Source organism: Lethenteron reissneri, chromosome 8 (assembly GCF_015708825.2).
Source record: "Lethenteron reissneri isolate LAM-NWPU_2019-01 chromosome 8, ASM1570882v1, whole genome shotgun sequence".
Taxonomy (NCBI): Eukaryota; Metazoa; Chordata; class Hyperoartia; order Petromyzontiformes; family Petromyzontidae; genus Lethenteron; species Lethenteron reissneri.
The window spans coordinates 672,377-694,730 of record NC_083786.1 but is presented as its reverse complement, the minus strand read 5'-3'; the positions used below and the strand labels follow the sequence as shown (position 1 = coordinate 694,730).

The 22,354-nt window shown below is 51.5% G+C and overlaps 1 protein-coding gene across 1 annotated transcript in view; it reads left to right on the top strand.

The window, feature by feature from the left end:
• Window positions 1–22,354, top strand: part of LOC133359441 (Golgi integral membrane protein 4-like) — an 80,428-nt gene that overhangs the window by 14,135 nt on the left and 43,939 nt on the right. The window contains exons 4-6 of the mRNA XM_061577852.1: window positions 761–810; window positions 2,702–2,755; window positions 5,871–6,021. Coding sequence (XP_061433836.1) covers window positions 761–810; window positions 2,702–2,755; window positions 5,871–6,021 — 255 coding nt within the window. The remainder of the gene's footprint in view (window positions 1–760; window positions 811–2,701; window positions 2,756–5,870; window positions 6,022–22,354) is intronic.

Sequence of the window (22,354 nt, the reverse complement as noted above, 5' to 3'; positions counted from 1 at the left end):
GACCGCAGGTATTGTGGTCAATGCAAACATGACTCCTTGTAAAAAAAAGGTGTCAGTTTTGTTGCCAGATGAAAGGGTAAAAAACAATTATCGCACCCCGACCGGTTCCCATCCACACCTTGAGCTCATCACTCCCAACACCAGGAGTTGTGCTAGGCACGCGGCACTCCGCAGCGTGTCCCACCATCGTCGTGTCCCCTCTCTGACGGGCGGTTTCAACTCGTCCGGCCAACTTGCTGCACGGTGACCTTTGTACTGCTAACATATTTATCTTGAGCAACTTTGCAGTCTTTCTCTCTCTCTTTGACCAACTTCTACGATTCTCATTGGGGCCGATTCCCATTGTGGTTGATTCCCGTTGGGATTTAAAATAACTCTGGGAGAAGGCAATTGTCCTGCACACTACCTTTTTGCGATGGTTATAGCAACAACAACGCACACAGCAATAACAACAACAATACACAAATCAACAACCATGCACACAACAATAACAACAACACACAAAGCAACAACCACGCACAAAGCAATAACAACAACAACACACACAGCAACAACAAACACACTTGAGAGCGTGATCGCGACTCTAATGAACTTCTTACCCATTATTAACGTCGGCATCTTTATATCCACTTCTGAATAACGAGCCGTGCATTTGGGCAAGTTTGTTTCTTACGCTGGTTTCGGCGTGACCCCTGAACGCGGCGTGGGCTGTGCGGAATTCGGTGCTCAAGGTGTGCGCTGTCCGTTCGTGTGCCGACAGACTACAGCGCCTTCAAGGTGGCTTCCCGAGAGCAGATGGAGGCTCAGAAGGTACCGAGCCGCGTCGAGAGTGGCCACTGGCGGCGCGGGTTCCCCGTTTGTCAAACTTCACAATCGGGGTCTGGCTGTTTTTTCCCTCTCTCCTGCTTCTGCGAACTCGCCTGTGATTGTTCACTCGAGAGACTGCTGCTCCACCACCGTAGGCATGCGGAAGGTTGGCTGAAACTGCATGGGCTCACTGGAGTGCACGGGCACACTGGAGGCACGGGCACACTGGAGGGCACGGGCACACTGGAGGGCACGGGCACACTGGAGGGCACGGGCACACTGGGGAGGGCACGGGCTCACTGGGGAGGGCACGGGCACACTGGAGGCAGGGGCACACTGGAGGGCACGGGCACACTGGAGGGCACGGGCACACTGGAGGCACGGGCACACTGGAGGGCACGGGCTCACTGGAGGCACGGGCACACTGGAGGCACGGGCACACTGGAGGGCACGGGCTCACTGGAGGGCACGGGCACACTGGAGGGCACGGGCACGGGCACACTGGAGGGCACGGGCACACTGGAGGGCACGGGCTCACTGGAGGCACGGGCTCACTGGAGGCACGGGCTCACTGGAGGCACGGGCACACTGGAGGGTACGGGCACACTGGGGAGGGCACGGGCACACTGGAGGGCACGAGCACACTGGAGGTCACGGGCACGGGCACACTGGAGGGCACGGGCTCACTGGGGAGGGCACGGGCACACTGGAGGCACGGGCACACTGGAGGGCACGGGCTCACTGGGGAGGGCACGGGCTCACTGGGGAGGGCACGGGCTCACTGGGGAGGGCACGGGCACACTGGAGGCACGGGCACACCGTGGCGGCTTGTGAGGGCTAAGCGGGGTGTTTGTGAGCTCCAGTCAACAAGCTGCATTCCAATACAAATTGGTACAGTGGATGCCGCAGGCGGGATTGTCCCAGAGCCGAGTCTGTGACAGCAGCAAGCGGCTTTTAGGCGTTGCTCAGCTATTCAGGATGCTGATGTTGCTCGGACAGGGGCTGGCGACCTTGAAAAGAAGAATGAGAGGCATTTTTTTTGTCTTTTACCAAAATAGTTGGAGAGCCGCATCACGCGCAGAGCCACTTGTACACAAACACGGACACAGCATCGGGCAAGGCCGTAGCCATGGAGTCAACATTGGGGGGGACCAAATCTTCCAGGGTGTCTGGGGGTCCCAACCCAGAAAAGGATCTACATTTGAAAACTAATGTCCTACCTAAAATATTTAAAAAATTCACTAACACATGGGTTGGACTTTTTTTTTACAATAATGTCTAATAGTGTATTGTATTACATTGCTTTGTTTTTCAAGTACTTTTTTTTACCATTTCTTGTTTCATTGTATGTAATGGCAGAGAAGACAAGTCCAGATATTGTGGCCAAGGTTTAGAAAATTGTTGTTTTTATTTACATAGCATAGCAATACTATTTTTTATAGCAATATATTATAATTACGGCCTTGGCAGCGGGGATATAACAGATGACAACAACACACATTCTGACTTAATCAACAAAATAGATGATGGAATAAACTGCGTCTATTTAAAGTTTCACTTTTCCCCCTTAGTTATTCCTTAACAATATAGTTTGACTGTTGTACATATTGTTGCCACCAAGACATTCCCTAGTGACCCCATTCCCTGACATTAACTAACCTGGAAGGGGGCAGCCAAAGAGTCGCAATGGACAGTCGGAGAGCCGTATTCCGGCTCCAGAACTGCAGGTTGTGCTAAGCGGTGGGTCACGGGCCGAAGCAGCTATTGCGTTACCCATGCATGCTGTTAATGCTCACAACGCCAGCCACGTGCACTTACGCTACTGCTATTTACTCTTCTATGTATATTTTTCACAGCACAACATGTACGTAACGCTTCTATGTCGTGCTTACAGAAACAGGCGTCGGCGTTATTCCAAGTGGTGAAAACTGAAGTTGAGTTTTTGAAGGTGCGTCGTTGGGTGCCAAGCGTGCGTCGAGTCCAGTATCCCCCCCCCCCCGCCCCTTCGGTATTTCGGAATTTGAAGAGACCGCATCGTAGTCTGCATGACGCTTCATGACTCGCGTTGATGTCTCCTTGCTCCAGGTGAGTAAGCCTGGATCTACGAATACAATTCACGCGACTCACAAAGGATAATTTCGCGGGATCTGCAGTGATCCATCTAAACCAGTGGCTCTTAACCTGATGGTGCGAGATGCCCTTTCTGGGAGTAAGAGACATGACCAAATGTTTTAGAAAGTAAATAATTGAAAATACAAATTAAGCACGGGTACGTAAGTATAACTACTTTGTTTCATCAAACTTATGTATTTATTAACATTGCAAAAATGTGTTTACGAATGAGAACCAAAGGGGTGCAAGGCTACAGTAAAGGTTAAGAACCACTAATCTAAACTAAACAATTTTTTTCTTTGCCAGGTGAGGCCCACTTTTTTCCTTCGAAGCGACCTGGCCACAAATCATAGGTCAACGAAGTGGCTCATCATCGCCGTGTGGAGATGTATCGCAGCCAAAATATACTGTAATGACCGTCTTTGTTCGACAACTATCCGAAGGCCGCTGTGAGAATGACCCAAAGTTCGCGTGAAGTCATGGAGATTGCAGATTCCTCTGGCATGACCATTCAATCCACGATGGAATGAATTTACATGTTTATCATTATTAACATTGATACGAGATTAACCATCCCTGATTCCTTAACTATTTTTTATTTTATTTTACCAGATAAGGCCCACTGAACTATACAGCTCTTTTTAAAGAAGCGACCTGACCACAAATGATAGCATAACAAAGTGGCCTATTACGTGGAAATGTATAGCTGGCAAATATTCTAAACGCGTGATGTAGATTCTAAATGTGGAGGGAAAACCCGGAAAACCCGGAGAAAAATCCACGGGACCACGAGGAGACGGAGAGATGCAAATTCCAAATATGCAGGCGGCATCAGGGTCGGGATCGAACCCACGACCTCCTGCATACCAGGCGAGGGAGTTAACATCTCCTAGTCGCCCATCTGCGCTTACGCGTCTCATCTTGGGAAGCAAATCAGAACTGAGCCCTGGATCGCTGCTTGGATGAGCGACCACCACACATCATAAAAACCGCTGCGAGAGGCCGCGGCTGCTTGCGAAGCTTCGTGGTGGGCACCAGGGGGCAGTGCAGCTTAATACGTTTCACTGCGCTGCGTTCTGCATTACAGAGGTGCAACCATGAGGTGGGGGTTCTTGTAATTGGCAGCGTTACGCGACGCATAGGGTCCCAGTCGGCCACAAGGGGGCCCCGAATCAACATAAACACAAGTAACATGTTAACAGTTGGTTTTATTTTTTTGTTAATTAAAAATTAGCTGGGGTCTACCATGGACTAAGCCCCGACTATCAATAAAGTTGCGCGATCAGTGATCACCCCCCTTTGTGGGAATCCTAAAGCAATGGGGCCGGCATGAAAGTATGATGCACGATTACTCAATTGTGAGTGTTGTACCTTTAGATCTTTATATTATTAAATCACTATCACCATGAGACTGTATTCCTTTACAGCATAATTATAGCCTACATATTGTATACGGTGTTAAAATCATCTGCAGCTATTTCAGTAAAAGTGAATCGGGTGACAGGAGAGCGGGCACAGTTGCAGGGCCGGATGAAGGTTCTTGTCGGCCCTAGGCACTTCCGTTTTGTAGGCCTTCAGTGATAACTCCATATGGTACTGCTGCTGCCCGTGTTACTACTACCCCAGTCCCTGGCGTCCACGAGGCGCCTTCCCTCGCTCCCTATCCCCCCTCCGTTTCCCCCCCTCTTTGACTTATATAGACTCCTGGCATCTCTCCCACTTTAGTATAAAATTTCTTGCTGTGGTGTTTACACCTGATGACGATTGCTTGTGTTGCAATCGAAACGTCGTGATTTAATTTAATTTATTTTTATCTTTTATTTTATTTTTATTTATTCTTTTCTTTACCTATGTGACTTTACCGAAAGAACCAAGAGCATGGATCCTTGCAGTCATGAAAACTTCAAATCTAGAATTAATCTCCGGTGTTAATCTCTTCTACCTCATGAGAAAAAATCCGACTGACACGACTCTTTGTATCTACACTGTGCTTATCTTTGCTATTTGAATATATTTATTCAAGAATATATCTTTGTAAACATGTTTTTATCATCCATGTAAAATAACATGGTCAACATTTATTTCCGTAGGCCGTTAAGCTTTCGTAGGCACTAGGCACAGTGCCTACTGTGGCCTATTGGATAATAGGGCCCTGCTCTGCTGTACTATGGTCCACTGTCTATGCTCCCCGTCATCACCAACAACGTGCGAGCGTGATGGTGAGGACATTTTGGTGAATTAACTCCCATGGCCTCACACGGCATGGGGAAAGCCTTTGTCCAGCAATGGATTTTCACGTTGACCAAATATCCCGATATTGGACCACATAGCTCGAGCAAATGTTGTTAGTTCTGGTTCTGTGGTGGCCGTTCTGCTCTGAATCTCTCTCTCCCGAAAGGGGTTAAAGGAAAACGGAACAATTCTCAAGTTGCTATAATCTCTCATCTAATCATTTATGTGGAGCCCAAGTGCCTGAGCAACTCAAAAAGCCTCACCATCTCAAACATTCGAACGGCACCCCCAGGTGGCAGCTGTCCCTGTGTGGCACGCGGTGACTCGGCACTCAGCCTTTAAGCGGCCATCGGTCTGCCATCAGGGGGTGATGATTGCCACTGTTGTTGTGCTTAATCCCTATTGAGTAATTTGATGGTATTTTTTTCCGAATTTGGCAAATTTGGACCCGAATGACACCAGGGGATCATTAGCGGCTATTGTAAAAGCAGATGGTGTGTGTAGTATGTTATGGTTAACATACCCGCGGTATTGACCAGGGTGGTCTGCCGGAATTAGAACCGCGAACCCCTGCAACAACCGGCAGACGCGTTGATGCTTCTGGGCCATGTGTAGTGGGATGAATGGGGGTTGCAGTGGTGACGGTGTGTTTGGAGTGCGGTGGTCGTGGTGGCGTCCCCGGGAGAGTGCAACGGCGGTGGTGTGCCCGTGAGGTGCAGTCGCAGGGTGGGGAGATGGAGCGGGAGATGGCAGAGCGGAGCGGCCGCTGGGAGCGCGATGGAGCAGAGAGATCGCGCGAGTTGCGTTTGCTGCGGCAGCAGCTGGAGGAAGCGGAGAGGGAACGCGACACGGAGGTGACGAGCCTGCATGGTGAGCCCTCCACCACCCCACCGCCCCATGCATCACCACGACCGTATGCTGCTGCACTGGCTGCTCGTAGGGACGTTCATTCGGAGCTCTTTGCTGTGATGGGCCGGACAGCTCGCACTTGCGAGGTTGTCAGTTCAAATCCTGGCCGTTGTTGACTCGGCAAATCATCCCTCCCTCTTGGGTGGAAACAATGAGTACCCTTTCGTAGGGAAGTTAACAGTGGTTACCCTACGGAGAGATCTGCTCCCGCCTATAGGAATGTGGAATTTCCACCACCAGCTCAGGATGGCTGTAAGCGGATGAGCGTCGATGCCACGTTGGCTCATTTGAGCAGCAGGAATTCGCCCTGACTTTAGTTTTAAGAGAGTTAGGAGAGTGTGTGGAGGAGGTGAGAGGGGAGAGGTAGGAGAGTGCGTGGAGGTGAGAGGGGAGAGGTATAGTCCATGGGCCCAAACCAAAAAAAAAACACTTATTGGTACCATCTGAGGTGGCAAAGTCTAGTCATGATTTGTGTAATCATCCATGTGTGTGGGACATATTCTGATATGATAACTTTTGCGGAGTGGCAGCTTAGTTGTAGTTGCCATGACTTTTATACCCATAACCTTTGACAGGTGTCCGGAATGATAAAATGAGCATTACTGAAAAACTACCTAGACCAAAGCCAGTTAAGTCACAAACTGGTCTTTATTGGTTTAAATGCACAATGAAAACACACGATAATAAGGAATAGCTTAGTGAACTTTATAACTACTTGAATATTATAAACATTGACATTCGCACATACTTAGTCAATGATATATGTGTAATCCCATATATATCGTTAGTGATGGGTATATGTGAAGAAGGTTACATTATTGTTATCAAGCTCTGTGTGTACTTGGATGGTGTTAACAATGGTAACCAAGTCCGGATTCACCACACTGTGCATCGATGTATATACTGCGACTACCACAGTAATACCATCAGAATCACCACCCTGTGTCACTCATCAAACTGCTCGTCTATCTCGTCATCTGACTTCCCGAGTTCAAAGTCAGGTTCTGGATCATCCTGCAGTTTTTGGTTACTGCAGGTCTGTAACCTGCACATGTCTGTGCATGTCAGTCCATTTGGCAGGCACGTGCAGCTTGGCATTTTACATGAACGCACACACTTGCATGCTAGCAGTTCCAAGACCACATCTGGTGTGGGTGGGGAGCACATCCAGTAAATAACTAGCTTGCCATCATTGCCTGTCCATCCATACTCAGTAGGGCTTGGCACCACACGGTTCGCCTGCAGACAGCACTTCCAGATTGCTGCCTGATAGTTGGCTCGTTGAACATGCATGAAGAGACAGTCTCTACATGGTGGCAGCTGGCTGGACTCGACTTCTCCCCTTTTGGTGCAGAAGAACTGGTAGCGCAGTTTGTTCACCTCACCAGTGCTGCTATTAACAACATACATGCGACAGGTGAACTGCTCAATTTTCTAGAACAGCTCATCACTCACATTCCATGACGGTCCCAGTCGACTAAAAGTATCTTGGCAGGAAGTGTCCTTTCTCACCATCTTCAGGGCATTCAGCTTCCCTCGACCGGCGAATGCACTGCCAGTGTCGCAGCCTGTGAAGGCGTGTAAGCCAATTAGGCTGTCACAGATGCTGTCTCCAAATGACCTTACCAGTTTGCTGATATTGACAAACCGTGTGCGGTTCTGTATCCCACACTTCTGGTAGATGGGACAGGTGATGTCCTTCTGGAAGCCAAGACAAAGCACCATGAAATCAGTGTCCTCAGCTGTAATAATAACTGCCTTTGAGCCCACATTTGCTGCATGCAATGCATGCAGAAGCAGACGGGTGTCAGCTTCTTCATGCGTGGAGTGCAGCTCTGCTACTTCCTCACACATCTTCTGTCAACTTGTAGCAGGTTTCCTCACAGGTCATGTACATAACCTTGCCATGCAGCATCTCTCTGTATCGTGGGAGTTTTCACTCTTCCACCAGAAACTTGACTCTTGATGTCCTCTCTCAATTTGATGGCTGCTTTGGCTATAACATCTTGAGCACCGACACTTGTCAGGGTCTGCAGCTCCACTTTGAGGGACTGATTTTCTTTGGCAAGTTCCCTCATGGACAGGTTATCTGGATAGAGAAGGAGTTTTCCTTTCCCATCAGGGAAGATGTGCAAGGCTCCAGCAACGGCACTCCAGCTTTTGCCTTATGTGCTTCTTGGTTGATTCTTTGACTTGGACAATGCCTAGGGAGTTCATTGAAGGGACCAGTCGAGACATGAGATCAGTCATTGTCATCACTTTAGGATTGCCAAAAAGCTCCATCCTGATGTCATGTCTTGTAAAATCACTCAGTCGGACACGTTGTTACAGGTCACCTGCTTATACTTTGTTACTCTATTCTTGCACCAGTTGTAGGCACTCCTGTCTCTGTCTAAAACGGTCACTTTTGTTAACTAACTTCCCCTATCTATTTTACACCTCGCTAACCTGCATACGGCAGCTCTTCATCTCAGCAGTTCCGCACTCAAAGCTCCGCACACAGACAGCAGCTCCGCACTCGAGGTTCCGCACATGGCAGCTCCCGCTCTCGGTAGCTCTGCACTCGAGGCTCCACAATCAGCAGTGCTCACACAGAGCTCGCACATAGCTTCGCTCACTCTGCGCTGCTGCCCTCGCCTATGTTCCCTCAGACCCACTCACTCGTCCGATCCGGGCGGGGGGATCAACCATCACCCGCCCGGTGACTCGTGAGGGTTGAGGTCCGTCCCTGGCTTGAGCGACAGCGGCGAGATGTCGTCACCTTGGTCCCAGCAACCCGAATTCTCGCTCCGCTCTCACACGCCTCCTTATATCCTCCTCCCAATTATCAAGCTCCTCCCTTGTGTCTCTTTAGGGCCAGACAGGTTGGCGCCTGTCAGCCTATCAATCACCCCTCATTGCACGTCTCCCTGGCAACACCTCCGGTGTCAGCGTGCAACCCCGGGCCGACCCCGTCTGCAGCCGTTTCTCCCCTTAATGAGGGGGAGGTTTGCTCGTGCAACCTCAAGTTGCACACACGCACCTGCTTGCCCTCGGTTGCCCTCAGCCAACAGTGTGCACCGCGTGTTTTACCACACTACACTGATGAAGAGGAACAGGTCATTTTATGACTGATTCACAGCAGCTTCGTACTGGGCTGCAGCATCATTATCCTCATTGCTGGCAACCTCTTCTTTGGAAACCTCTTCGGTGTACAGTCTACAGCATGACCTGTGGTAGTGCCCTTCAGCTGCTATAAGGTCTCGACTCACAATGGCAAGGATTCTGCTGTCCGTCTTACTTGTGGCTGCACTCCTGATCTTTACATCAGCTCGCAGTTCTTGACACTATACCAGTACTTCTCTCGTATTCTTTTCCTTGGCATATTTGTTGGTTTTCTGACAAAAATATGCACTCTGCGTCATAAGTCCTAGACGTACTTGGGGCATGTCGAGCTGTTAGATTATTTCTCTTCAGCAGAGCCACTGGCACGTTTCTTTTCTTTTGCAAGGATGCCATCAAGAACTTTCTCCATAGTGAAGATACTGCGATACTTTCTGTGGTAGTAGATTTCTGGAATCTGTCCCTCAGGAATGTCTTTTGCCATTTCCAAAACTGGTGCATGATTTTGTATCTGAGCTGCCCTGAGCAGTTCTCCAGGAGTAACCACTTTGTGGTGACACCAGCTTATCTGTCGCATCAAAACAGTGGCTGATGCACTCCAACCATGGTCGCTTTGGTAGTGGGTTGTTGCTTGCTTGTTCACCGGTGGCCATATTCAGTCGGTTTTCACCTGCACCATACAGTACAATCAGAAATCATCATTACTTTGATGCAAAACCTGAATTAATCTCTCAGTACTTTGGTTACACATTGACGGCAGCAGAGAGTTACAACCCAAAAGCAAAACTAACATTGCTAAAGGGTTAAATTAATCTTAACTAATCTTAACTAAATTAAGGAGAGTTACTACAGGTGAATAGGCAAAACAAATTCCTGTCCTTTTATCAGAATGAAAAATTATCAGATGAATAGACACAAAAATATACGTTTTTTTTGTGACTTTCCCCCCATTCATTTATGCATATTACGTGTTATCTCATTAAATATGCACACATTTGCATGTTATGTAAAACACAATATTGACTTAGTAGATGAAGTCAGAACTTTTTGGTTTGTTTTAATATGATCAATAACTAATTGGTTGGTAATCTACAGAGGCTTTTGTCAAAATATTGTTTTTTCAGTTAATTATGTTAAAATACACTTGACACATGTTAAAAAACAAGATTTTCGCCTATTTTTTTAGATATAATACCACGTAAAATGTAAATGACAAAAGATATCAAAAATCCCTCCGAACATTTCTAGCTATTCCAAGTAGGAAGCAGTATGTATAATTATGTGGCTTTACCTAGTATGAAACATGAGTTGTCAAACTCGGCATGAAAAATGTCATTTTGATAAAATCGCAATTCATGTTCTGGCATTGTGCTGCAAGTAGCAATGAGATTTGAGCGTTATACTTGCGTTCCCCCTCTTATTGCCATAAGAGCAAAGTAAATAGCCATATATGACTAGGCTAGACATCTATTCCATAGAATAAGCTTTTCAGTGATATGCAATACAACTAGGTTATTTCTTAAAATGTGGAGACAAATTGCGATGAAAGATGCTAAAAAACGCTAATTTAAGGCTTTGTTTACTTGGCGAAGTTTGTATAAAATCGTAAAAACGAACTATTTATAAAATATAAATAGTTAGTTTTTATGATTTTAATCGTCAATTTTTACCAATAACAAAGTTATTGGTATTAATTGTGTGCATGTTATGAAAGTTGACAATTAATAGAAGCAAAATATCAACAGATATCAAAATTGACTAACTGAACAAAAATAGTTATTTTGCCTGTAGTACCTGGCCTTAACTAATAATCTTAACAGGTACATACAAAATACATTGAGAGTAAAGTTAGCACTTGAGATATCTTTACTGAACATAAATAATACAGAACCACCAGTACTTGCCTCATCTGCCAGTAAATGATCATGAAGAAACAAGCTGCTAGAAACAGAAGGAAAACAGATAGCGCCAATCTATTCCAGACTTCACTAAGTCACTGAAATTGAAGAACAAGCGTGAATACATGCAAGAATATGTATGAAATACATGCCTTGGGGACAAACATCCATTTTGTCAATTATTTATTGTCTTAATTAACAGCAGATGTTTTGGAATGTTTTATTTGTAACGTCCGGGCAAATAGGCATGATTGCGATAGGTGCAAAAACAGGTTTCCTGCAAGACAAATTTAAACAGCTGCTCATTTGTAAAGGTTATCACGTTTTATTTTACTTCTGTTGGTGTAACAAATAAAATGGCAACATTGAAGTGTTGCCACCTTGGGTGGTATCGATATCTGGTCTGGCACAAGTGTAGTGAGTTCTCAGGGAGACAGACGACGTAGTTGAGGCACACTCTTTTATTTAACCAAAAGGCGGTAACAATACTTGAAGGGGTAACGGCCCCTTCACCCGTGCTCAATGGGAAACACCCCTAGCACTGTTCCCTGACTGTCCTATTCCCAGTCCTCCGCTATGAGTGCTAGGGGAGGCTATCTGATCCGGCCCTGGTCAAGCACGGATCCTGGCACCCAGCTAACCAGGCCGTGCTCTTACAAGAGCAGCGGTCCTGGAGCTCTTAGGGCCACGCCACTGGCTTGCCCTGCTCGGCCCTGACAAGGACAGCGAGCCAGGGGAGTTCCAGGGCCTATTCTGCCAGTCTTCAGTCTTCACTGGTAAGCTTCTAACACACTGGCCCCGAGCCCTCTGGCTCCCCACCTTTTATAGGAATCCTCTCCGAGGGGTGGGGCTATGGGGGATCACAGCGCCCCCATGGCCCCCCAGGGTTAACCGATGCGGACGTGGATGTAGACACCCGTGTGTGGGTGCAGACACCCTTGTGTTTCTGTCCGCCTTTCTCCCCATAACAACCCCTACATCACCCCCCCCCCCCTGTAGAGCCCACAGCTGTCCCGGCTGCGAAAACCCCCCCACCAAAAGCCAACAACAATATAGACATAACACAATCAACATGTGTGTGCCTCGTAACAATAACAAGGGTAACAAAAACAACCGACGGTCCCCTATAAATACCACAACCCCAACATGCAAAAACATATGTACAGAGTGTGGTTTTCCACCCCCTCCCAAAAGGTGAGCGAGCCCCACGGCAGCGGAACATGCGCGGGAAGCAACTCGCAACAACCGGCGCATCTTGGCGCGTGTCCGTGCAGCGGGCCCGTCACAAGGGCCCGACCCGGTCGGGCCGGCGGTGGGTGTTGACAGTTCAGGTGCACGGCCCTCCGGCTTCTCGGACGAGCCTGCGCTGACCCCCTCGGGGGAGGCTGGCGGTAGAGAGGGCGTCAGTCTCTGGACCCCTGAAGGCGGAGCAGTTAGCAGCGGAGCAGAGGCTGGCGGTGAACCCGCCTTCCAGGAGTCAGTGGACCCCCCACTTGTTCGGCCATAGTTGTGAGGAGAGGAAGCATGTGGCGCAAAGAACGGCTTCAACCGTGAAGGGTGGACGAACCACCGGCGCTTCCTCCACTTAATGCGAACACATTGGGGCCGCACAACTTGCACAATTTCCACGGGGCCCCTCCATGGTCGCAACAGCTTAGACGAGGTAGCCAATGGCACCTGGGGACAGTGTAGCCATGCTCTGTCGCCCGGGTGACATTCGTGCGTGTGCGACTGGCGCAATCTCAACCTTTCATTCGCCTTCTGGCGAGAGTCAGAGTTTTGAATAGCCGCCTCCCGTGCCTCAGCCAACTTGAGGATATTAAATTTAACATGATCAGCCAATTTGGACTTATCATGCGGTGTGGAAACGCGCAGCTGGGTCAACTTCGCGGCCATACATAAAAAAAATAATGGCGAATTCGGTCGCCGCGTGAGGAGCCATCCTGTAGGCTGCCAGAACCCCTGGGATCTGAAGGTCCCAATTGGTTTGGGACTCAGATACCTGGTGGGACAGCATGGATGTAATAGTCCTATGCAGGCGTTCTACCATCCCATCCGTTTGTGGGTGGTATGGGGAGGTACGAATTTTCTTCGTACCGAGAAGCTTGCACACCTCGTGTAAAAGGGAACTAGTGAAGTTCTTTCCCTGATCGGTCAACAACCGTTCCGGAGCACCCTTGTCAAGGACATAGCCCTGGACAAAAGCCTCCACAACGGCTGCTCCCGACTGGTTGGCGAGGGGCCAAGCTATAGGCCATCGCGTGAAATATTCCACGCCAACCAGTAGGTACCTATTACCCCTAGGTGTGGAAGGAAACGGCCCCAAAATATCAAGAGCGATGAGCTCATTAACCCGGGTGACCGAAATAGACTGGAGCGGTGGGCTGGCTCCCCTTGCTGGTGGCTTCCGTTGAGCACACTGGGTACAGGACTGCAAGAGATCGTCCACATCCCTTGCCATGCCCGGACAAAATAAATTAAGCTGGAGCATGGCAAGGGTTTTGTGGGTGCCCAGGTGCAGGAGCCGCTCATGAGCAGCCCATACAGCCTTACCCCTCAATGTGGAAGGCACCACCAGCCTGTGGCGGCGGATCATCCCGTCTCAATGCATGAGGAGGCCCTGGCACAACCCCCATGAGTCAACGCCCGACCTTCCCTGACTGGATTCCCTTGCGCGACGCCGTAGCGCCAGGAGGGAAATATCCTCCATTTGGAGGCGCCCCCACTCCGCACCTGACAACCCCAGTAGCGAATCCTTCCCTCCCATTTCAATAGGGCCAATGCTCGAAGGTGCCTCAGCGACGGCAGCAAAGACCCGATCATGGCCGTCGCTCGTAGATTTGCAGCGCCCCAAGCCCAGGAGACAAGTGCAATCCGAAGTGGCCGGCAGGCGTGACAGGGCATCGGCATTAGTGTGGCGAATCCCCTTGCGATATGTTGTTTCAAAATCGAAATCCTGAATGATCTCCAGCCATCGGGATAATTGCCCCAATGGCTGGTCAACACGCAAGGCATACTGCAATGCCGCATGATCTGTACGGACGGTGAAATGCCGACTGTACAGATATGGCTGGTACTGTTGAATAAAGAACACAATAGCCAACAGTTCACGGCGGGTGACGCAGTATCTTTGCTCGGCAGGAGACAATACTCTACTACCGTAAGCCACTACGCGTTCCATGCCTCCAACAACTTGGGAAAGCACGCCCTCAATCCCCGTATTGCTCGCGTCCGTGTCGAGCAAGAAAGGTTTAGAAAAATCGGGGTAACTCAACGGTGGGGCCCCCACCAAGGCGTCCTCTTCCGGCCCCCAATGAAACTTCACCCCCTTTGCCATTAGTGCATGTAACGGCTTAGCGATGGAAGCAAACTCTGCGACAAACCGCCGGTAATATGAAGCAAAACCGATGAAACTCCTAACCTCCCCCACTGAGGTGGGAGTCGGCCAGGACCTGACACAACGCGTTTTGGCGGAATTGGTTGAGATACCTGACCATCCGACGATGTGACCCAAATATCTCACAGATTCGCGGAGCAAATGGCACTTTTGTGGTTTAAACTTCAAATTAGCAGCACGCATTTTGAGAAAGACGGCCCGAAGCCTATCAAGATGTTCCTCAAATGTCCTACTAAATACGATCATGTCGTCTAGGTAAATCAAACAGACGTCCCATTGCAAGCCAGCGAGAACGAATTCCATTAGGCGCTGGAACATTGCAGGAGCTGAGTGGAGCCCCATAGGCAAATGATTAAATTGGAAGAGGCCGTGCGGCATTCGAAAAGCCGTTTTCGGCTTTGATTCATCATCCAAAGGGAGTTGCCAAAACCCTGACAGCAAATCCAAGGTGGAGAAGAATCGTGATCGAGCCAGGGCATCCAGAGATTCGTCCATTCGAGGAAGCGGGTAAGCATCGGTCACCGAGATTTTATTCAAATGCCGAAAATCAACGCAGAACCTTAGGGACCCATTGTGCCTTTTAACTAACACTATGGGTGCACCCCAAGGGCTGGTTGAGGGAGAATTAATGTCAGAAGCCAGCATGTCATCTACAGCCGATTTGACATGATCCTTTTCGGCGGGACTTAACCGAAAAGGATTTTGGCGGATAGGAGCGTTGTCACCGGTGTCAATATGGTGGCGCAGAAATTTTGTACATCCGATATCATATTTGTTCTTACTAAAGACGTCCGAAAATTCTCGCAAAAGGGTACGCAATTTAGCACGTTGTGAGTCGGATAGGTCAGGTGTCTCAGCACAAAGCGCCTCCAGCCAACTCTCGTCATGGTCTGACTGCAATTGCGGCTGAGAAGTGGTGGCCACCTGGCCAATGATCGGCATTTCCGCAGGTACCGGAATTACGTGGGCGAACACGGTTCCCTGGGAAACCACAGCCGTCCGTGTCCCGACATTGAGGACCGCGATGAACGGGTCCTCATCCCCCTTAACAATTGTCTGGGCCGCCACCAAATCTGGGCCATTCACCCCGGCCCTAGATGGTCCTAGCAAAATGCCCTGGTCCAAAACCCCCTTAGCGAATGGTCGACGCAACCGCAGGGGCACGAGCATCTGTGCCCCTGGGGGTACGCGCACCGTTCGAGCAACGAGCGCCTGTACCGTTGCACAGGCCGTACGCAAGGCAGGGGTGGAGAGCAAGAACATCATTCGTCGGCACCGATGGAAGTTCGATGCATCCCTGGTCAATCAAAATTTTAACAGGCATTTTGGCCAAAAAGTCTGTCCCCAACAGGCACGGAACTGCCAGAGAGGAGGAGACCAACACCGGCCCAGATAATTTAATATCCCCAATAGAAATTTGCGCTCGAATTTGGCCGATGATACCTAACGAGCCCCCGTTTGCAGCGTAACATGGTATGTCGATGGGGAGCAACGGGCTACTCTGAACGGGCAGGATATTATAGATCAAATCGGAAACAATAGTCGCCGATGCTCCCGTATCGATCAATACACGTACTTCCACCCCATCAATGTGCCCCGTGACAATGGACGACCCCGCCGACGCAGCCACAACACGGTGAGCCAACTCGGACCATTGGCCCGGTTGGAGCGCCCTCCCCATCAAGCCGCGACCCGACGCACCAGCACCCGAACCCCGAGAATCGTGTGTCGGGGTATGTGAGAAAGAAGTGGGTGTGCATGCAGGCCGAACATGTGGGGTGCCACGACTTGCCGGAGGTTGTTGTGGAGGCTTTGGAAGAAGGCCGTCCTCGGCCCGAGTTCCCGCCCCGCGCTGTCGGGGAGCCCGGCATCCTGAAGCCACGTGGCCCTGGAGGCCACAGTTGTAGCACACGACGAGCGCTCCTGAAGACTTGGGCTGCTCTCGGTGGCTCGGTGCATCCCGAGCCGGTCGCCCGCCAGACCGCCATTCCGCAGGATGGTCCGCAGAGAAGACCTCCTCGGATGCGGAGGTGGTTGCCGCCACGCTGTGTCCCGCAGCTGCCTTGTTGGCCTTCCTCTGTTGGGACAGCAGGTTGGCATGGATGTGCCTCGCAGCCCGCAACAAAGACATGTCCGCATCATCCTGCGCCAAGATGACGATGTTCAAGTCGTCGGCCAACAGCAGGATCTTCTCGGCCACCATCACGTCCACCCCTTCCTCATCCATGCGCGGGAAGGCCGCCTTCGCCAATGCAAACAGGGCTGTGCGGTACGCGAGTGGTGACTCCTTGTCGCTTCTCTGCCGCTCGTAGAAAAGCTGGCGACAGTCGGAATGCGGGCCATAAACCGTGGCCAGCAGTTAAAGCGCCGACCTAAGTGTGGAGCGCGCCGACTTGGGTGAAGCAGTGAGTGTGCCCAGGGCGTTGCTATCCAGCGTCGCCGGCAGAGCACGCAGCGCCTCGTTGTCCGTCCACCCAGCCATCTCTTGGTGGGCGAGGAAACGGCGCTCAAATGCTCCCCAATTCCCGCCGCTTGATACGAATTCTTGCAGGACCGGCAGGCGTTGCTGAAATGTTGCTTCCATCTCTGACGATCGCCCAGCACCGGTCCCGTCTCCATGGACAGTATGGAGAGCAATGGCGGACCCCAATGGAGGTTGCACTGTCTGTGGCGTGCTGGCTACGGCTTGGTCGGTGCCGTTGTCCGCTGTTGATGACGCGGCGACCGCTGATAGGTAGCCACTGCGACCAGCCCCCGCGGATGACATGGTGCTTGCTGGTTGGCCCCCGTCGCCCGCGTGACGTGCTGGGGCCCCTCCCTTGGCTCCTACTGTACTCGTAGCGGGAAATTCGAGCCGTAGGCCCGTCATAATGGTGGGAGTTTTGGCTGGGCGCTGTACGTCTTCACGCCGCGCCGCTCCTCCCAGCCCCAGGCGGGTTATCTGCTCCAGCATGGCGGCCGCTGCATATAGGAGCTCCAACAATCGGGAGTGAGCCAACCGTAGCTCGTCAGCAGATGTCCCGACTCTCTCCGGCTGCCCTGCTGGTGGTGGACCTGGCAGCAGTTGGACAGGTACGTCGGCGGCGATCTCTTGCACCGCCTCTCCCAAGCTGTCGTCCTCTCCAGGGTCTTGGGTACGAGTTGTCCGTCTCGTATCCATTCTTTTTACCACTTCTGACGCCAGATGTAGTGAGATCTCAGGGAGACAGACGACGTAGTTGAGGCACGCTGTTTTATTTAACCAAAAGGCGGTAACAATACTTGAAGGGGTAACGGCCCCTTCACCCATGCTCAATGGGAAACACCCCTAGCACTATTCCCTGACTGTCCTATTCCCAGTCCTCCGCTATGAGTGCTAGGGGAGGCTATCTGATCCGGCCCTGGTCAAGCACGGATCCCGGCACCCAGCTAACCAGGCCGTGCTCTTACAAGAGCAGTGGTCCTGGAGCTCTTAGGGCCGTGCCACTGGCTTTCCCTGCTCGGCCCTGACAAGGACAGCGAGCCAGAGGAGTTCCAGGGCCTATTCTGCCGGTCTTCAATCTTCACTGGTAAGCTTCTAACACACTGGCCCCGAGCCCTCTGGCTCCCCGCCTTTTATAGGAATCCTCTCCAGGGGGGGGGGGGGGGGGGGCTATGGGAGATCACAGCGACCCCATGGCCCCCCAGGGTTAACCGATGCGGACGTGGATGTAGACACCCGTATGTGGGTGCAGACACCCTTGTGTTTCTGTCCGTCTTTCTCCCCGTAACAACCCCTACACAAGGACTAAGTAGGAGAGTGTGTGGAGGGTGTAAGAGGGGAGAGGTACAAGTGAAGGAAAAAAGTATTTGATCCCCTGCTGATTTTGTACATTTGACCACTGACAAAGAAATGATCAGTCTATAATTTTAATGGTAGGTTTATTTGAACAGTGAGAGACAGAATAACAACAACAAAATCCAGTAAAACGCATGTCAAATATGTTATAAATTGATTTGCATTTTAATGAGGGAAATAAGTATTTGACCCCCTCTCAATCAGAAAGATTTCTGGCTCCCAGGTGTCTTATACAGGTAATGAGCTGAGATTAGGAGCACACTCTTACAGGGAGTGCTCCTAATCTCAGCTTGTTACCTGTGTAGTGGTGATACGCGCTGGGGTAGGGATCGTGTGCCAGCGCGTAATGATTGGCTGTGTATGTGGTGATGCGCGCTGACGGTGGAGGATCAGGGGTCAGCGCGGGGTCGTGGGTTACGGGGTGCTGATTGGCTGTGTGCCGGTGACGCGCTGAGAGGGAGTGATCGGGTGGCAGCGCGGTGTGATTGGTTGAGTAGTGTTAACACGCGCTGGGGAAAACGGATCATAGAGATAGCGCGTCGTCATTGGTTAACTAAGGAGCGATGCTCACGTCGACGTCCGCATCAGCTCCGTCTCCCGTGAGCAGGGGCTATAAAAGGGGATGCACACAGGCGTAAGGGCAGTATGTAACCAGCGAAGAATGAAGACGGGGATCGAAGAGATAGGGCCCTGCGGTACCTAGTCCCGCTGTCCTAACGGGACCGGGACTCTGTGTAACCCAGAGGCGAATGCATTGTGTGTAGCCATAGGCATAGGGTCTACACGAGTCGAATGCATGGTGTGTAGCCAGAGGCATAGGGTCTACACGAGTCAAGTGTATTGTGTGTAGCCAGAGGTATAGAGTCTACACGAGTTAAGTGAAGTGTGTGTGTAGCCAGAGGTATAGAGTCTACACGAGTTAAGTGAAGTGTGTGTGTAGCCAGAGGTATAGAGTCTACACGAGTTAAGTGGAGTGTATAGTCAGAAGAAAGGAGACCACACGTTGTATTGTGACACGTCAAGATTTAATAAAAGTGTGTTACCCGTCAAGAAGTTCCTGCCGTCATTTCCAATACTTCAACTGGCGTCAGAAGTGAAACGGTCTTCCAAGCATGGATACAAGGAAGACCCGTCGGACCCACGGGATTGACCGCGGGGACAACCTTGACGACTCGGGCCAGCTGGCATCGGGGGGTGAGGACGAAGAATTGCCCACGCTGCAGGATCCGCCGACGGCGCCAGACGAGCGACGGGGGACCGACGCCGTGCTCCGCGAGGCGCACTCCCGTCTGGCGGAGCTGCTGCTCGCCGCCGCGTCCATCCTGGCGGAGATCAGCTCGTCGGGAGGAGCGGGGACGGCGGCGGACGTTCTACAGGGTCGCCCCGCAGATTCCCGCCAAAATGACTTGGCGATTCCCGCCATTTCATCTGCGCCGACTTTTGGCGGGAACGGACACCACCACGTGGCAGTGGTTCTCCAAGCGCGCCCGCTTACATCACCAACGCGCGCTGCGGACCGCCATCAGACACCCGCCACTGGGGCCGCCATCTTACACACCGACGGGGCGGCGGAGAGGAACCACGAGGCGGAGGACGACTTCATCTTTCAACAACGCCTTCCCACGTTGTCAGCCTTCAAGGCGGAAGGCGGGGACTGGGGCCAATTTCAGCGCAGGTTTTTGGCGCATCAGGAGATGTCCGCCTGGTCCGACACTACGGCACTGCGGGCACTGCCTGCCATGCTGGATGACAACGCGCTCGCGGCCTTCACGTCCGCACGCAGGTCGGACCGCTCCACGCTCAAGGATGCGCTGGCTCTCATGGCCAAGGTCTACGGTCCTCCCTCGGCGTGTCGCCATCATTTTTATGCAAGGCGGAAGGCGGACACGGAGACCGTGCTCGCCTATCGCACGGCGTTGCTGGCTCTCGCCGACGCTGCGTTCCCTCGTATGGACGAGGAGGGCCAAGATGCGATGGTTTTGGAGCAACTGCTCAAGTTGGCGCAGGACCTGGGGGTCCCCATCAACACGGCCGACGAGATCGATATTTCTTCCTTACGGGTCGCTACAAGTATACAAGCGCACGAGGTCCTTCAACATAAACAGGGGGTCGTCTGCAACGCTGCCGTGGCCTCAGCTCCGGGCCCGGTAGTCACCGAACCCCAAGTCGTCAGCCCACGAGAGGAGGCGTTCATCGCGGGACGACCGGGGGACTGGAGGTCGGGGGGTCGTTCGCCTCTGCGATCGGCCCGCAAGCTGGAGCAACCGAGATCTCCGACGACTCTCATCACGTGTTATAACTGCGGCCTCCGGGGCCACGTGGTGTCCGGTTGCCGCGCCCCACGTCAGCGCGCCATGGGACCTCGGCTGGACGACGAACAAGGCCCCAAGTCATCCCTACAAACCCCGGCAAGTCGCGGCACCTCACATGCTCGGCCCGCATACTCGACACGCATGGGCCGTCGCGTTGCGGCGGAGGAGAGCCGGTTAGGGTTCGGGGATTCGGTTCGGCGAGGGGGGTTCGGCCGGGACCGGGGAGACATTAAATGGTCGGAGTTGGGGCACAGAATAGTGGCTGCCTCAGCGGGTTCATCCGTCGTTACGGGATCTATTGATGGGGTCGAGGTCAGGGTGTTAGTGGACACGGGGGCATCGGCGACTATTATATCGGACCTCATTTATAACATTCTCCCTGTACAATGTCGTCCGCTACTTCCGGTGGATGTGCCATTTTACGCCGCTAACGGGGGATCGTTGGGCATTATCGGTCAGATTAGGGCGTCCATTTGCATTGGAGATATCAAATTGTCGGGACCCGTTTTCGTTTCGTCCTCCCTGGCGGTTCCTTGTCTATTGGGCACTGATTTTTTGGCAAAAATGCTCATCAAAATTCTCATTGATCAGCGTTGCATTGAACTACCATCGGGTCGCCGTATTTCATTTTTGACGAACCCTACTGAAATTCGGACGGCGTGCGCTACGATACAAGCGTTATCGACACAGACCGTGCACGTGCCCCCGGGTTCACAAATGTTAATTCCCCTCCGGTTGCGGAAACCATGGGTGAGGGAGGCCTCGGAACAAGGCATGCTTTTGGGTCCTTCTAATAGGGCTGTTGGAGGTCTCGATTTGTCGGTGGCTCACACTTTGGTTAGGGCTGACAGGGATCCGTTTGTGATGGTTTTAAATGCTGGGTCGCGGCCGGCCGTCATTCAGCAGGGCACCGTGCTAGCTCACGCGGCGCGGGTCCCTGCGGAAGAGTGGCTGGTTGCGCAGGCTGATCCGAGCCCCACGCAAAACGTTAAACCGAAGGAGGACCTCGAATGGGTCGATTCGCTGTGCGCGGACTCTGACGATTTGTCAGCGGTACAGTTGGGTGCGCTGCGCGGGTTGCTGATTGAATTTTCGGATGTGTTCAGTAAACATAAGTATGACATTGGGTGCACGGACCTGTTACGCCACCACATTGAAACGGGCGATGCAGCACCGGTCAGGCTAAATCCCTTCCGACTGAGTCCTGCTGAGAAGGAACATGTTCAGTCGGCCGTTAACGATATGCTAGAAGCCGACATTATTTCGCCTTCTTCCAGTCCTTGGGGAGCACCTATTGTGCTCGTTAAAAAGCAGGACGGGTCATTGCGATTTTGCGTCGATTTCCGTCGCCTGAATAAGATCTCTGTGGCCGACGCGTATCCGCTCCCCAGGATGGACGAGTCCCTCGATGCATTGTCTGGTGCGCGATACTTTTCGACTCTTGATTTATTTTCCGGACTCTGGCAGTTGCCACTCGATGAAGAGTCTAAACCTAAGACAGCATTTCGGACTCCAGGGGGCCTGTTTCAGTTTAACCGGTTACCCATGGGACTTCACTCCTCTCCTGCGACGTTTCAGCGCCTTATGGAGTTGGTTTTGTCGGGCTTGCAATGGGATACGTGCCTGATTTACCTTGACGATGTCGTTGTTTTCAGTAAAACGTTTGAGGAACACCTCCAGCGATTGAGAGGGGTGTTCTTGCGAATGCGATCGGCTAAATTAAAGTTTAAACCGGCCAAATGCCACCTTTTTCGTAAATCCGTTAGAT